At 37.2% G+C, this 15934-nt stretch overlaps 2 protein-coding genes and 1 long non-coding RNA gene across 3 annotated transcripts; all 3 read right to left on the bottom strand.

Annotated features, from left to right (window-relative positions):
• Nucleotides 1-1831: 1831 nt before the first annotated feature.
• LOC133996136 (homocysteine-responsive endoplasmic reticulum-resident ubiquitin-like domain member 2 protein) lies at nucleotides 1832-10006 on the bottom strand. Its single transcript, XM_062435700.1, has 9 exons — nucleotides 9955-10006; nucleotides 9170-9504; nucleotides 7468-7545; nucleotides 6469-6582; nucleotides 6168-6301; nucleotides 5378-5488; nucleotides 5007-5294; nucleotides 3257-3371; nucleotides 1832-2824 (listed from the first exon to the last, which is right to left on the bottom strand). Exons 2-9 carry the CDS (start codon nucleotides 9314-9316, stop codon nucleotides 2657-2659), a joined length of 1155 nt encoding a protein of 384 aa, XP_062291684.1. The 5' UTR covers nucleotides 9317-9504; nucleotides 9955-10006; the 3' UTR covers nucleotides 1832-2656.
• A 1221-nt stretch (nucleotides 10007-11227) lies between these two features.
• LOC133996694 (hepatic lectin-like) lies at nucleotides 11228-12706 on the bottom strand. Its single transcript, XM_062436311.1, has 5 exons — nucleotides 12687-12706; nucleotides 12152-12211; nucleotides 11879-12030; nucleotides 11602-11726; nucleotides 11228-11511 (listed from the first exon to the last, which is right to left on the bottom strand). The coding sequence occupies exons 2-5, from the start codon at nucleotides 12195-12197 to the stop codon at nucleotides 11316-11318; spliced, it is 519 nt and encodes a 172-aa protein (XP_062292295.1). The 5' UTR covers nucleotides 12198-12211; nucleotides 12687-12706; the 3' UTR covers nucleotides 11228-11315.
• A 298-nt stretch (nucleotides 12707-13004) lies between these two features.
• On the bottom strand, nucleotides 13005-15628 carry LOC133996695 (uncharacterized). Its single transcript, XR_009927230.1, has 3 exons — nucleotides 15589-15628; nucleotides 14713-14789; nucleotides 13005-13116 (listed from the first exon to the last, which is right to left on the bottom strand). It is a non-coding gene; the product is annotated as an uncharacterized LOC133996695 (long non-coding RNA).
• Nucleotides 15629-15934: the final 306 nt, after the last annotated feature.

The raw sequence follows: 15934 nt of genomic DNA, 5'->3' as shown, positions 1-15934 counted from the left end.
CCTATTTATAATGTAATACGTAATGTAACTATTTCAATTACTTAATCAACGTAATGTAACTTATTACATTTGATTTATTTTCTAATGAATGTTTTCAGCTGTTAGGGTAGGTGTACCTATTAAGCACCAAAATCTAAGTTCAGGTGTTTTTCATGGATACTGACATGATTTATAAGGGAGATCATTTCTTATAAAGCAACATTTATCTCTCATTTGTAGTTCATGTAGATTTTGGAATATAAAATAAAGATATTTGATGAGAAAAGTCAAAAGTACTGTGACACCATTTAAGCCCATGTGTGCTCCAAATAAGCCCAAGTCATGATTTATTTACAAAATATAGAAAAATATTGTTTTCAGATAATTAAAAGCAGAAATATATGTATTCAGTAACATGTTAAATATTAAAATATGAGGAAAAATCCCTCCTGAGCAAAATCTTAAAGGTCTGATTTCAGATGTAACCTCCTTTGTAATCATCAACATTTTCATAAGTAACTATCATTTAATGACCCATTTTTTTCCCATAACAGATTACAATTACATTTATTTTCTGATTAAATTACATAACACTGTTACATGTAACTAGTTACTCCCCAACATTGAGTATAAATACCTAACACTCACTAATAACTGGTATTGTATATTTGATGTTATTTAGAAACTGTGTCTCCATTACTGCAAAAATCCCTGCTCACTATCTCACATCTCGGTCACAATTCTTTATCAAAATGTTAATGTTATGAGTTGATATTTAATAAATATCAGCGGATGCGTCATTATCCCCATCACCCACAATAATCCAACAGAAAGCTGATTGAACTAGACGTCAAAACGTCCTGATTGCATCTTTAATTAAAGCAGAAAATGTCTCTTCTGTCACCTGAGCTGTTTTTTCATGTCACAGGCAAAAGGTGGCAGTAGAGATCAGTAGCTACATGCTGCAGGTATATTCATTAATCTGCAAGTTTCCATGTTACTGTAATTGTAATTAGAGCCTTTATAGACCTGTACACACATACATATACATACACAGGTGTTTTCACTTATTTAACTAATTAGACCTCCTCACTGGACTAATTTCCCATCTTCAACCCAAGTCTAATCAGAGAGTAAGTAAAAACACCTGTGTGTGGTGATACAGCAGCTGTCTACTAACCAGCCTCAGAATTAACGTACAACACCTGATATAAATACTTCTGCTATACTTATACAGTCTGCAGTGTGTTAACAGTGATGTAAGCAGGATGTGTCGACTTTCAACGTCACGCTATGAGGAAACAAAATCCCACAGAGCACAATTTGAACTCAGGCGTACTGGTTAAATAATATGAAAGCCTCTTAGATGTAAAGGCTTGGTTCAACAATGTGCTTTTGAGAGAGTAAGGACAAGAGGAATGATTTTACTTGATGTGTCATTTCTTTACTCATTCCTTCATGATGAGGAAAAGGTTATTCTTGAACTTCACACACTGATGATGTTGTTGTTGATCTACAGACTCTAAAATCATCCAGCTGATTACAGGCACAAAGCATGCTGTAGATGCTACTTCAAAGCCTCCACCACAACTTTTAGTGATGCCTCTTATCCAAAAAGCTGATTTAAAGGTATGTGCCACCCACTACAAGAATGAATAACACCCATCTTTCTGTGGCCCAGAACACTCAAGTCAGTACTTGTGTTTATGTGCTATTTAAGAGAGAATCTGGAGGAAAATATAGTGTTACTCCACCTGAAGCTTCATGCTTAAATTACCATAAATGCACGATACAGTTTATATGGAACAGCAGCAGTCATTTTCACAAACTCAAGAGGAGGCGTTTGGTTTTCTCCATCATGAACTCTGCATTGTGGCAGTGTTTTTTATTTAACAGTGGGGAATACAGAAGTGTCTCTTACCTGCTGGACTCCTCATCAATTAGTAGCGGTACATCAAACCAAATCACACTTCAGTAGCAGTAACGTCACTCCGGGATACATTTCACAATAGAACACAATGTGTTTAATACACATTTCTTTTTTATAAACCTTTTTTAGGCTGAAATCACAGATGCTACAAGAAAATTCAGGATTATTTGCTGTAGTCACCTTTTTTTGGACTAAAGTGGCCTTTTTTTTTTTTTTTTTAAATGTCTTCTTTGAATACAACCAACATTACAAAAAAAGAAAATCATTACAATTGAAACAAAAACTATTTCAACAAGTATTGCATCTTGTCACAAAGAGAAAAAATAAACATATTCCGCTTGTTAAACACATTTAGTGCAGTAATTATTGTCCAGTATTATAAATGCGGCTGCTAGTATATAAATTACAGAAACGAAGCATTAGCAGACACTATTTTTTTTAAAACTTTGACTACGTTTACAAGGCATCACTAGCAGTCCTTGTATATAGCAGGTCATCTAAGGTTCGGGTAAGTTAACAGTTCATTTTGTCTTTATGCAGACAAAGAGAAACAGCCCATTTTGAAATGAGCATTCGCCTCTTTTTTTAGGTTAAATCAGTCATTTGTGTTTCAGCTCAACGTCTTACACTACTGGGAGACTATAACACTGCACTGCATCAGAGACAGCTTCCCTAAGCAGGTAAGATATATCCGTCCTCTTAAGAGAAAGAAATGTGCTCCTGTGGGGAACCGTAGCGGCCCGTGGTTCAGTTAGCAGCGTTGGGCGGCCCCTCCGGGATGAGGGACATGAAGAAGGTTATTATAAACGACCAGGTGGACGACAGGAAGCCCGTGTTGGGGACGCTGTTCGGGTCCTCTGCGCCTTCCTCTCCGCTTTCGCCTTCGTCGTCTGAGCCGTCGTCCATAACTCCATCCTGTGCAGGAGTTATGAGAAGACAATCAGGTGAGATACAGAACGTTTCACACAAACATGCATTTGACTGTGAAATGAGGTATCCACTGTGTTAATGTGAGAAGTCAGTCCAATTTGTTCCCAATTAAGATTCTCTAAGCTAAAATGTGATGGTAGCATTTTTAATTTTGCCTTTTTATGTCATCTTTTGGAATCAGAAAATGTCAAAAAATAGCTCCAATTTAGTTTTAGCCACTTTTGCAACCAGTATCGAGGGTCTTATTCTTGTTTTGATGTATTATTTCACTAAGCTCGTCTGAAACAGGTTTCCAGGTTTTGTTATCTGTGAAAATCCTGTAATGAGTTAAATACTGAAACTTCAGTGATAAAATATTCCCATCAGTCTCGTGCACAGTTCTTGATAGATATAAATATGTACTAGAGCCGTAGCTACCATTTCTTGTAAGTCGGGGTTTTGCAGCTCTCCCTCCATGTCGTCCTGATTGCCTCGGTCTCCCGGGAGCTGGAGTTCGTTCTCCAGGTTGAACGGAAACCAGCCAGCTTGATGCCTGCAGACAGACGCGACAAAAGCAGCATTACAAACTCATTTCTATTGATTATCAATTGAGATTAATTGGTTAGTTGTGTAGACTCTAACATGTCAAAAATTATAACACATGCCTTACAACAAGAACCTAAACTAAAGTCTTTAAACGAACTGTATTTAACACATTTTGCAAAAGAAGCTAAATGTATTCAATTTAAAATGTTATAATGAAGAGAAACTGATCATGTGTAGCCTGCAAATGTTTTTTTACTGTATAAATGACTTAAGTAACAGAGTAAACAATCATTCTAATAGATTAAACGTATGTTGATTGCCTATTAAATTACTAATTGTTTCAGCACTGGTGCATTACTACTAGTGGCCTTTAACACAGAGCTGCACAGTTGAGCTTTATGTTGAGTAACACAGGATAAAAGAGGAAGCATTCGACTATTATGGCTTGTATTTCACGAGTGGCTGATTTTAATGAGGCTCATTTTTAAATAAGGGAAGAGAGAGATTGAGATTAGACCACAATGGAGGTTTTTTTTGTGGTCAAAGTTTGATTCGTATCTGGTTGAAAATCATTCTGAAGAAGCTTTTAGACAATAAAGTGACCCTGAGAAAACTAAGGTGCCTTCTATCGTAACTATTAGACTCTGAGAAACTAATCCGTGCATTTATAACAAGTATACCAGACCACAGTAAAATGGTCTATTTACCGGCCTCCCAAAATAAATGCGGCTTCACGCCTCCACCTGCTCTTATATCTCTGCATGAGCTTCCCGTCAAAACTAGAATTTTAAAGTTCTGCTACTCATGCACAAAGCTTTAAATGGCCTTACACCTCAGTATAATAAAATTTATGCTAATAAGATACAAACCAGCGAGCCGTGTTCTTTTAACCGTCCCTCGTTCTAACACTAAATCAGGGGAGACTGCCTTTTGTATTTATGCCCCAAGTAGATGGAACGACCTGAGCGAGGCCTCCCACACTGAACACTTTTAAAAGAAGGTTAAAAAACATTACTTTTCATAACAGCCTATGGCTAAGTTCTTTGTGTGTGTGTGTGTGTGTGTGTGTGTGTGTGTGTGTGTGTGTGTGTGTGTGTGTGTGTGTGTGTGTGTGTGTGTGTGTGTGTGTGTGTGTGTGTGTGTGTGTGTGTGTGTGTGTGTGTGTGTGTGTGTGTGTGTGTGTGTGTCTGTGTGTGTGTGTGGTTTGTATATTTTGATATTTGTGTGATTCCAGTCTGCCTGCACTAAAATCTGTTGATGCATATATTATTTCCTGCACTTGCACTTTTATGGTTGTGTTGTGATTGTATTGCCATTTTATGGAAAGCACATTCTGTTGCCCCTGTTTATGCAATGTGTTATATAAATTAAGTGTAACTTGACCTAGCTGCAATAATAGGAGGAACTATTCCATAAAAGGAAAATATGCCATAAAAAGGTCAATAAAGTGGCTGCAGGTTTTCATTCAGACCAAGCAGGAGCACAGCAGGCTCGACTCATTTTAAATTAATTGAATTAAGTGATCTCAGTCTTCAGACAGCTGATTGGATGAATCATGTGTGCTCAGTTTTGAACCTTTATCATATTAGAGATGACCGCAAATAACCCCTAATGATGTGATTGGAGTAACAGGAGCACTCACAGGTAGAGCACCAGCATGGCCATCATCACCATGACGAACCGGCTGAAGGACGAGTAGAAGTAGACTATACTGAGTAAGATCGCGGCGCGTGAAAATGTGTACACCCAGTCCAGCCAATCCCTGTTCAGCTCCTCCTCGTTCATGATCTCCCCTCCCTGCGCGTTCATTTGGACCTCCGGGTTGCCACGGCGATCCGCCTGAGGCCGCTGGCTCAGAGGATCGGGCTGGTCGGGCTGCATCAGGGGCTGGTCTGGCCTGAGGTGCTGAGAGGAGGCGGCCAGTAGCTGACTGGAGGGAGACACAGATGGAGAATGAGGCGTCTTGTGGTTACAGAAGCAGAGATGGAGAGGCATGACCATGAGGAGACTTACTAGTGCATGTAGTACTGCCGGGCGTACAGCTGCTGCTGCCACCACATTAGTGACATGGGACTGTAGTAAGAGGGCATGTTTGTGGGGAGAGTTGATTGATACTGAGACCAGCTGGAAGAGAAGAGACATACTATTAGAAGAGCAGTAACTTTAGACCGGTCACACATACATCTGTCTGCCCATTCATTAGACCAGGGGGGTAATTTGGCATACCTTTACAACCTATAGTACTAATTAGCCAAAAATGTGAACAACTGTAGGATTAAAAAAAAAGATGATTTATGTATTGTAGTGGCTATGGCGTCAATGGCATTAATACATTCTAAAATCTATTTGTACTATCAAGATAAAGGCCAAATAATGACTAAATAAGGAGTTTTTAATTTTACTGTGATATACTACAAATAATAAAAACCCAGCTCACATGTAAATCTTACTTTTAAGTGCCAAATAAACTAAACTTAAAGTTTTATTTCAAGCCAGTAGCAGCACTGAAGTTGTATTTTTTTTTTTATTCTAGGAGCTGTAATATCTCCTCATACATACATACGTATATTTTATCATTAATTATATAAAACTAATCCATGTCATATTCTTTAGTTGCTGTAGTGACTTGTTTTATGGCAGAGGATTTTTTTTATTTGTAATTGTATATTTTGTGGTTTTAACGCTTTGTGTGCTGGTTTGTAAAACACTTCCCTGCAGGATTTACTGATTAAATTTAATATGAGAATATAAAATATATGTTCCACTGATCAAACTCTCCCTGATACAGATGTACTTACTGTACCTGTGCATAAATTGCGGGTACATCTGGTGGTAAGGGAAGGGTCCAGCTCGTTGCCTGAGCCCATCACCGCTCACTCCTGTGGACGACTGGCCATCTTGAGCAGAGACGGAGGGGCTGTTAGAGTTTTGAGGGGCCTGCAGCCAGAGAAGAAATTCTTAATATTAGTAACGGTTTACAGTTCATCGTGACCATTTTCTAAATCCTCAGGGGAGGCGTAGATTGCAGCAGTGAGGTGGATGATGAAACAAAAATGAGGAGGTGATGAAATGAATGGAAAGATGTGAGTGTGTGGGTGACCCACCGTGGGACCGGCCGAGTTCTCCTGAGGCTTGTTACCGTGGCTGCGGGGGGGCTTCGGGGAGCTGGGAGGGGTTCGTGAAGGGCACACCAGATGGAGCATATGGTACTCATCCTGCTGTAAAAGCCAATGCAGCTCATTATCAAGGACAGTCTCATGTTCAAAGGAGAAAAAAAAAAAGATCACTTCTTGAGTTCTTTTTTTAGATCAAAGGCAAAACTATTGTGTCATTTAACTTCTAAACACTTCGAAATCTGAGACTGGATTTTCTTTTAATGACTGAAATGAACTATTACAGTCATTTTTATAGTATCTGTGTAAGATTGGTGAATGTTATACTAACAAACAGATTTCTCAGTAAAATGGAAAATTACACCCAATTATAGGAAACCCTTAAATCCAATTTTAAAAATACATTACTGATCATTATTGTGGCCCTGAGGTGCAAAAAAAACAAATTAGGCAATAAAACATTTATTTTTTAAATCAAACCAATTCAGAGAAACCCATGTGCAATTGTTGACAATCTCATTCCAAAACTGTGTAGGTATTAACAGCTTCCACTCTTCTGGGAAGGCTTATCACACGATTTTGGATCCTGGCTGCAGGGATTTGCTCCCATTAAGCCACAAGAATATTAGAGAGGTCGGGTACTGATGTCGGGCGATGAGGCCTGGCTTTACAGTCCAATTTGTCCTAAAAGTGTTGGATGGAGTTGAGTTTTCGGGCTCTGTAAAGGTCATACACATTCTTCTACAAGGAACACTTAGAAATCAATTCATTTATGGAGCCTGCTTTGTGCTTTATGTTGAAACAGGAAAAGTATCTGATGACATAAAGACACTAAAATATAATTATTCTATGCTGTATCATTAAGATTTCCTTTGATTAGAACCAAGAGGCATGAACACACACCTATGGCCATGCAGTGGGCAGTTTGTAAGCTGTTGATTAAAGCGGGAATCAGGCAATAAAATTCTGACTAAGACGGATAAAACTTACCTTTCTGAGCACATCTTTTAATGTAAGGTGATCCAAAAGTAGCTTCCCAGAATACACCAGCCTCTGGTCTTTAGAGCTCTAAAAACACAACATTACAACAACAGGCTCAGAGAAGAGAATGTATTAATCAGCAACGACGTTAAAAATATAGTTCACATTGGCTTATTTGCCCCCTTTCTTATCACTCTTATTTAGAATTTGCAACAATATATTCAATGAGGAAATGTTGGTTATGTAGATCAGGGCATCAAAAGCCAGCGATTCTGTGTGAGAGAATAATGAGGATGAGATCATAGTAACCTCAATTGGGATAAGTGGGTCTTAACAGCGGATTAAACTGGCAGTACAACAAGGTCGGCGTGTGTCCTCTTAAAGCCTACATTCACTGTACAGTCATTGAGGAATTTAAATTGTCTTATTTAAACCCCGACCAACTTGAAACCGAGCACCTTCTATTCTGGGTTTGAGCCGCCTCGTTGTTTAAATATATAGTACCCCAATGTTTGCTTAATTACACAAACAGGAGTATTGCCCCTTGCTGAGATTACTCGAGAGCTTTACAATGGAGCGGTTTGTCTCTGTGTGTTTACGATGATTGCATCAGTCGTGAGCAGAGGCATGGGAGCAAAGTCAGATTAGCGGCACAATACAGCAGCAATCTCAATGTCCTCCTTTCACTCTGACGTCAAATCCATAGACTTTTTCAGCTGCTGTGACACAGGAAAATCAAACTTAGAAAATAGAACAAGGTTAACAGACTGTGTCACTTTTTTGAGGGCGGTTATTCAACATGAAGCTTAGAGGACTTCAAACAGCAAGAAATGTTCAACTGGGAAATATTGGCTGTGACTAAATACAGTCTAAAATTACCAGCCAACTCCACTTCTTACTTGCTAGTTGTTAGTGATACTGCAGACTTGACATTTAAATCATCTTTTTACATAACTCACTTCCTATATTTGAACCTTTTAAAGATGCCACCACTCACAGGGCATCCTGCTGCTGCCACATACCGTCTGATATTACTTATTAATAGTTTCCTTTATGCAAGAAACCTTTGGTGAAAATTTCTATTATCTTTCTTGTCCTCTTCCCAGCACACAAACTGTCCAATACATTGTAATCCAACAGTGATCGCTGGTTTAAATTACACATAAAAGTAGAGTTAACGTTCTCAATTTTTCATCAGCTGTGTGTGTGTGTGTGTGTGTGTGTGTGTGTGTGTGTGTGTGTGTGTGTGTGTGTGTGTGTGTGTGTGTGTGTGTGTGTGTGTGTGTGTGTGTGTGTGTGTGTGTGTGTGGACTGAGCTTTTATAGGGCTGGGCAATAAAACGATAGCGATATTTCAATAATTTCACTGAACTTCATTGGAAGAAGCCACCGAAGAGTAAAAAGGCGAAGCAAGGTTGGTTGCATGAACAAACTCACTCGCTCCCTGGTAACCTAGCAACATATAACTATAACGATGACCGTGTCTTATACACCGGTTTTTAAAGTATGTGTACATTTATATATTTGAGTGCTTTTCATGGTTGTGTTGGCCTTGGTTGATAACTGAGGTGATTAAAATCAGAGGAAGATTAGGTTTACAATAAAAGTGTTTAAATTGAATATTTTTCCCACTGGTCCTTCTATAATATGAAACACTTTTATCGTGATACAGTTTTCAGCCATATCGCCCAGCCCTAAGCTGATATACTCACCGGTTTACTCGGGTATACATCTGACAGGTGGGCTTTGAGTTTCTCCACAGTCCAGTTTTGGTAACAGTTGATGGTTTGGTCATTGTACTTCTGGTTGGGAGCCCTGATGACAAGGGTTACAGGATTGTCCACAACACCTTGATCCATGACTCAAAACCATTTGTCTTCAATGACAATAAAAAAAAAAATCAAAAAGATCTGGACCACCCTCTCAGGAGTATTTCCTGCTAATACTTCTTTTTTAGTCCCATTAATGTTATATAATATTAAATAATATCATGCAAAGTGTGACAGCTGTGAGGTGTTTCCTGTAGTTTTGCACAGACAGCTGGAATCTGAGGACAAAAAAAGGAAAAAAACACATGATGTCAAGTTTAACCCCCAATATAATGTGTGCATGATTGTTTAGTTTAGCATTAAAAAAATATAACTTATAATAACATTTGATGAAGAAAAAGCAGAACATAGCTACTCGAAAGAAAACAAACACATTTAACAGGGTTTATGTTTCATGACAACTCTGTACTCTTATGACATTATATAAAAAAGCTCCTAAAACAAGCATAACAGAGAAATAAAGATATGTGTTGACATTAAAGGATAAAGGTGAGGTTTTATCTACACCTACCAAGCTAAGCTACATTAGCATCGGTAGGGTTTTCTGTATTTATGACTTAACTCGAGCAGAAAAAAAGAGGTGTTAGCTGACATAATTTATCTATCCAGATCTAAACACACTAGCATTATGTTATTCAGACTTAAATAAGAGGATGTGTGTGGTTTACCTTCCTTGTTTACTCCCAGTCGCAGATAAACTACTACAAGCCCTGGCTGGTCCTTCTTCTTCTTCGGTTTAGAGGAGGTTGTTGGACTCTAGCATGACAGCGCATCACCGCCACCTGGTGGTCAGAGGCCACAGCTGCACTCACTCCATCACACCATGGTGGAAGCGGTAGCTCAGGGGCCAGGGGGGTCAAACATGCGGCCCCTGGGCAGGAACTGGCCCGCTGAAGGGTCTAATCCGGCCCACCTTCCTTCCTGTCTTCTTTTCCTTCCATCTTACCATCCATCCTTTCCTCCTTCCATCTGTCATTTCTTTCTTTCTTTCTTGTTTCCATCTTTCCTTCCTCCCTTTCTTCCTTCCATCTGTCCTTTCTTTCTTTCTTCTTTCCATCTTTCCTTCCTCCCTTTCTTCCTTCCATCTGTCCTTTCTTTCTTTCTTTCTTTCTTTCTTTCTTTCTTTCTTTCTTTCTTTCTTTCTTTCTTTCTTTCTTTCTTTCTTTCTTTCTTTCTTCAGTTTTTGGACAACAATGGAGCTCTACAACACAGAGGAATAAAATATATCAGATTTTGGATACAACCACATCACTTATTGGTATAATTAGTTCATTGTTGGTTTGGCTCTGCACATAAGATTAGTTGATAATAAGAAAAATACAGAAAATCATCAAATTTTCTGAAACACTGTCACAGCTTTATGAACACTAAAATGAATCACTACAACATTTTACACTGAGCAGCACAACACTTCTTTTGTCCTGCAAACGTCAATCACACACTCAAAACTTTTAACTCATGTCTCTAAAATAAACAGCTTCAACATGTTTAGTGTCAGTGTGACAGAGTGTATTTTGTCATTGAGACTTACATAAACCAAGCAAATAATAAAGTCAAATAATCTCTGCAGCCTACTGAATACACCATTTACAACTGTCTATTTACTGTCAGGGTCGATCTTTCTGGTAAATCCCCTAATGACAATAATTATATCTGTAACAGTGATGTGGAAAAAAGGACAAAACACAAATGAACAATGTCCAACAATGAAATGTTCATCTTTTATTATCTTTTTGAAATATACAACACGTTAATGTTTTAAAGGTTTGGACAGTTTACTGAACATAATGAACATTTTGATTTACATGTCTGACAGAGAGTAGAGAGACTAACTCAGAGCATCACTGGATCATATGAACATATTTGGGCTCATATATTTAAACTGACAAGCAAGAAATGTGAACACTGTTGAGAGAAAATGAACTGCAGATTTAAGAATAACAAAAACAATTGTGATTTTTATTTGATAATTGTGCCAAAGCAGCTGATAAAAACGGATTAGTCTGAGAAGTCTGAGCTCAACTGGATTTCAGACACACACATCCTGTAGATGTCCAGTTTGTGCTGGTTTCTCACAAATACTTCTTTGAGGAATGTTGCAGGATTTATCAAACCAGCACTTCAGGTCATTGGCTCCTTTTTTCGTTCCCATCCTCACACAGTGCTCTCCTGCAGGATCTTCTGTTATAACATTGTTTGGCTCACCTTCAAACCAGAAAGACAAACTGAGGGATGAAGAACAGAAAGAGTTGGTTCAATATAAACAAGTTGATTTGATTTTTGGATTTTTGGAAATGTTTTCACAACAATCAAACCTTGTGTTCAGCAGTGAACCGTCCACCCAAATCCATTTCTTCTCTTCCTCTAAGTCTGTCAGTCCGATCCAGAACCTGTCCTCATAAATTCTCATTTTGTTTTTCACTTTCTCCTCCAAGAATTTCTGAAGAGGAAATGTTGGTGAAAGTTATGACATTATAACATGACTTTTCTGTTCTGAGACACCATGTTAACTGCTTCAGAAACACACATATGTGATAAAATGCATGAGAGCACAGTCAGTGTGCTACATGAACCTGCTGCAGTGTTTTATACCTGCTCCTCCATGCTGTCTATCTTCACCAGGTCCCCTCCTAGAGTTTGGCAAGAACATCTGCTGTCTTCCCAGGTTGAATATGTGTTGGAGAAATAATAGCACTTTCCTAAACCTTGCTCCCAGAATGCCTTTTTTTTCAGGCATGAATCACCTTTGAAGAGAGGTAAAACACATCACTGTTTAGTATTTACTTCTGTTACCTGTCAATCCATTACAAATCTATAATCAGCATCAGAGGTTACAAAAGTGTGAAGGAAGAATCCATCACTTACTTGGTTCTGGTTCAGGAGTTTGTGGGCAAGAAGGTGGCACCATCATTTTAGAGAGTGCCTCTATTAAAAAAGACAGAATTTGTTATTTATTTAAACATTTTTTCCCCCATTTTCTCGTATTCATTTTGCTTTATTTACATTTTCTAAACATGTTTGTCATCCTTATTTTCTCTTGTGTGCACTGGTCGCAGTTTTTTTAATGTGTTCTTCTCTCTTCGTTTTTATTCCTTTTCATTATGTTGACTCTTATTATCAGCTTGTTAATCAACTAAACTACTTTGAACTACATTAATTTGTATGAAAGGTGCTATATAAATAAAGTTTGATTGATCGATTGATTTTAAAAAAAGAGAATCACTTTTATCAGTCTCATTTAAAAAATCTTTCACACTAGTCGAAAAAATAAATATCAACAACTTTACAGCCAGTTTAAATGAAAATATAATATAATGAAAAATACAAAATATTTTAAACTAACATTGCAGTGCTGCATGAGAAATGTTGAAGGACTTTGTAGAAAGTGTCAAACGCCTACCTGTTAAATGTTTCTTCAAAGCTTCATTCTCATCTTTCAGAGTTTTGAGACTTCTCTTGGTTTCAATGTCCTCAACTGTTTTTAAACAAAAGCAGTCAGTAAAGCTTTAAACGCTCCTTTAGTAACTTAGTCAGAGCTTGATAATGAGCAGGACTCTGTTTATTAGAGGAAACTAAACTCCTTTCCAAGATTACACTGATGATGTTCATCTGATAACATAACTATGAATAATAACTACTGCTGATATGTGAATTTTGAAGGTTAATCTATGTCAACCTGCTCTGATAAAACTGTTCAAACTTACAGAGACGATAGATAACCATGATAGATGTACCCAAAATAACAGCGAGAAAGAGCAGGGCCACTCTCTCTAATCTGACCCTTGACCCTCCATGTGACACTGCAGGTTGTTGAGAGGCCAAAGCTTCACCTGTTACAGTTAGAAGAGACAGAGATGTAAATTAGACTTGAATATGTGTACAGAGTATTGACACAATAACATGTACGCCTGTTTAACATAATGCAGCCAAACTTAAAGGACAGGTTCACAATTTTTAAAGTCAATCTTAAAACAAGTTAGGAGCCCAAATTAACTTTGAAACCTGTTTTTCTTGCTGTAATCATTCCTCCTGTTCATACTGACCATTAGAAGATCCTTTCATAATGCACTGACAATGTAAGTGATGGAGGAACAAAGTCCATAGTCCTCCTTTCATGCAAAAATGTATTTAAAAGTTTATCTGAGGCTAATCTAAAGTATCAGCCGTCCAAATGAGTCAAATCAAGTAGATATGTTTCAACATTACAGTCTTTTTTAGTGCCAGAGTCCCTTTTTTTTGTTACTATACTTCCACCACAGCTCAACAGGGAAACACAAAGAGGGAATTTGATGCTAAAAAGACTGTAAATGTAGCAGATATCCAACTAACTCAGACTGCTGAAGCCTCATATAAGCTTCAGATAAACATTTGCAGAAAACAAGGACCCACTTACATTGTAGGTATATTTAGAAGATATATGTTAATTGCCAACTTGAACAACTGATTACATCACACACACAAAAACCTATTGCAATGTTCATTTGGGCTCCTGACTTGTTTTAAGACAGACTTGAACAGTTGGGAGCCTACCCTTTAAAATCTCTGATATAATCTCCACAGACACAGAATATTATAAGGTAGCATTTCTTAGAGGACTGTTGAATTAAGGATCACACATGTTTATATTATCAGCAAAGTGATTCACCAAACGATAAAGAGACCTTCACACTTTGTGTGTCAGATAACTTAAAGGTCTTCAAAAATATCCTTCATGGTTACTTCCTCATTTTGTCATCCGCCTTCCTGTCTTTACTCCATTTATGGTAAAACTGTACATTTCCGTACACCCAGTCTCTTTCTTTCTTTCTTTCTTTCTTTCTTTCTTTCTTTCTTTCTTTCTTTCTTTGACTGATAGGTTACAGTTGGGGGGAAAACAGGAGAAAATTAACCAGAAAACAAAATGACACATGAAAATAAAGCTGCACAAACAAAGGTCTGACTTAAAGTTACAGTATATTTCCAATAAGGTTTGATCAAACTTGGAAGTAGCTCTTTGTGTCATTTACAATATGACGTTAGTTCAAACTTCTCAGTTAACATATCCGTAAATAAACCTCAAATTTATGTGACAAAAAAATCTGATAAATTTGAGAGTTTCTGAAGTTGCAGAAAACAGTTTCATCAACTTAAAATGGGTCTTCAAAGTGATATCGCAGTACAAGTAGTAAAGAAGTCTAACCACAAACTGCTTCGTTTATTAAAAAAAGGGAAACTGTTTGCTGATGTCAATATATATTTATAGGACACAACACTGAAGCTGGTTTCAAGCACTTTAAAATTACATGAGGATACAGCCTTTTAAAGGAAGAATACACAATTTATTTTCAACTGGTGGCTGTTTGCCTGATGATGACCTCTGGGGTCAGACTGGAGGACATTGTTCTCTTCCCAGTAGATTTACCACAACCTCCATTTCTATGTGTTACCTTCTGTGTGGCTCATCATGCAGAGTTTTCAATAATGTCTTCAGAGTGAAGGGTGACAGTAAAAGAGGAAGTTTTCTCTGCAACAACAAAAACACAACAAACTGTTGTTAGGTTGTTTTAAAATAATGTTTCACTGAGGAAAATAAACTTTCCATTAAAACACCTTGTTGAAATATTTGTTATCTTTTAAGATATAATCATCATATCATCTTTCATATATATTCAAATATGAAACATCAGTATAAACATATTGAGAAAAAGAAAGAAACACAAAAAACTAGACAACATCATACTGTACGACTTAGATGTAAACTTGAATATTACGTAAAGTCTTTATTTTATCTTACAGAGTAACTTCCTGATTGTTTGAGAGGTTTTAATAGCTTTATTTTCATCTTGGAAATATATAATAGTCCCATCAGTCAATCAATCAATCAATCTATCTATCTATCTATCTATCTATCTATCTATCTATCTATCTATCTATCTATCTATCTATCTATCTATCTATCTATCTATCTATCTATCTATCTATCTATCTATCTATCTATCTATCTATATCTATCTAGCTATATATCTAGCTATCTATCTATATAAGAGATGTTGTAGTTTAATACAGAACATGAATGTTAGGTGTGATGTGAAGCACTTTAGACTTATGAATGTGACATTTGCTGACAAGACAAATAAGTTTGAGAGAATAATCATTAGATTGTGATTCTGTATTTCAGTTCAGAAACAAGACCATGTCTTCTAAAATTGGTGTCAATTAGTTGAAGCTTTGATAAATCAACAGAGTACATTCATGGAATAAGTGAGAAATTGATTCAATATCAGTTTTAAAGAGAGCATAGTGGAAATATATTTAACACTCACCACTGATGTTTCCCTGCTGCTGTCTGTAGGGTTGTGAGCGTCCAGATTAAACTGTGATATTTTACTTCTCTTTGAAAGACTTCCTGTTACTGAACTTAATCTGTTACTTGCTGAGTTTCTTCCACTATGCAAAAATGAAGCCAAAATATATTTTCCCCCTCCTTTCTTATTCTATCATGTTTAAACTAAAGCTTCACCTGTTACAGTTAGAAGAGACAGAGATGTAAATTAGACTTGAATATGTGTACAGAGTATTGACACAATAACATGTATGCCTGTTTAACATAATGCAGCCAAACTTAAAGGACAGGTTCACAATTTTTAAAGTCCGTCTTAAAACAAGTTA

This window comes from Scomber scombrus, chromosome 16, assembly GCF_963691925.1.
Source record: "Scomber scombrus chromosome 16, fScoSco1.1, whole genome shotgun sequence".
Classification (NCBI taxonomy): domain Eukaryota; kingdom Metazoa; phylum Chordata; class Actinopteri; order Scombriformes; family Scombridae; genus Scomber; species Scomber scombrus.
The sequence above is the reverse complement of the archived record's forward strand: the minus strand, read 5'-3'. Positions and strand labels throughout refer to the sequence as shown.

Bases quoted from the DNA above. Each gene is read 5' to 3' on its own strand.
- LOC133996694 (XM_062436311.1), bottom strand. From the start codon at position 12,197: ATGATGGTGCCACCTTCTTGCCCACAAACTCCTGAACCAGAACCAA. The intron at 12,031-12,151 runs GTAAGTGATGGA...CTCTCTTCAAAG, and splicing joins AACTCCTGAACCAGAACCAA to GTGATTCATGCCTGAAAAAA. The intron at 11,727-11,878 runs GTATAAAACACT...TTTCCTCTTCAG, and splicing joins TAGACAGCATGGAGGAGCAG to AAATTCTTGGAGGAGAAAGT.
- LOC133996136 (XM_062435700.1), bottom strand. From the start codon at position 9,316: ATGGATCAAGGTGTTGTGGACAATCCTGTAACCCTTGTCATCAGGGCT. The intron at 6,583-7,467 runs GTAAGTTTTATC...TGGCTTTTACAG, and splicing joins TAAAAGATGTGCTCAGAAAG to CAGGATGAGTACCATATGCT. The intron at 6,302-6,468 runs GTGGGTCACCCA...CTCTGGCTGCAG, and splicing joins AGAACTCGGCCGGTCCCACG to GCCCCTCAAAACTCTAACAG.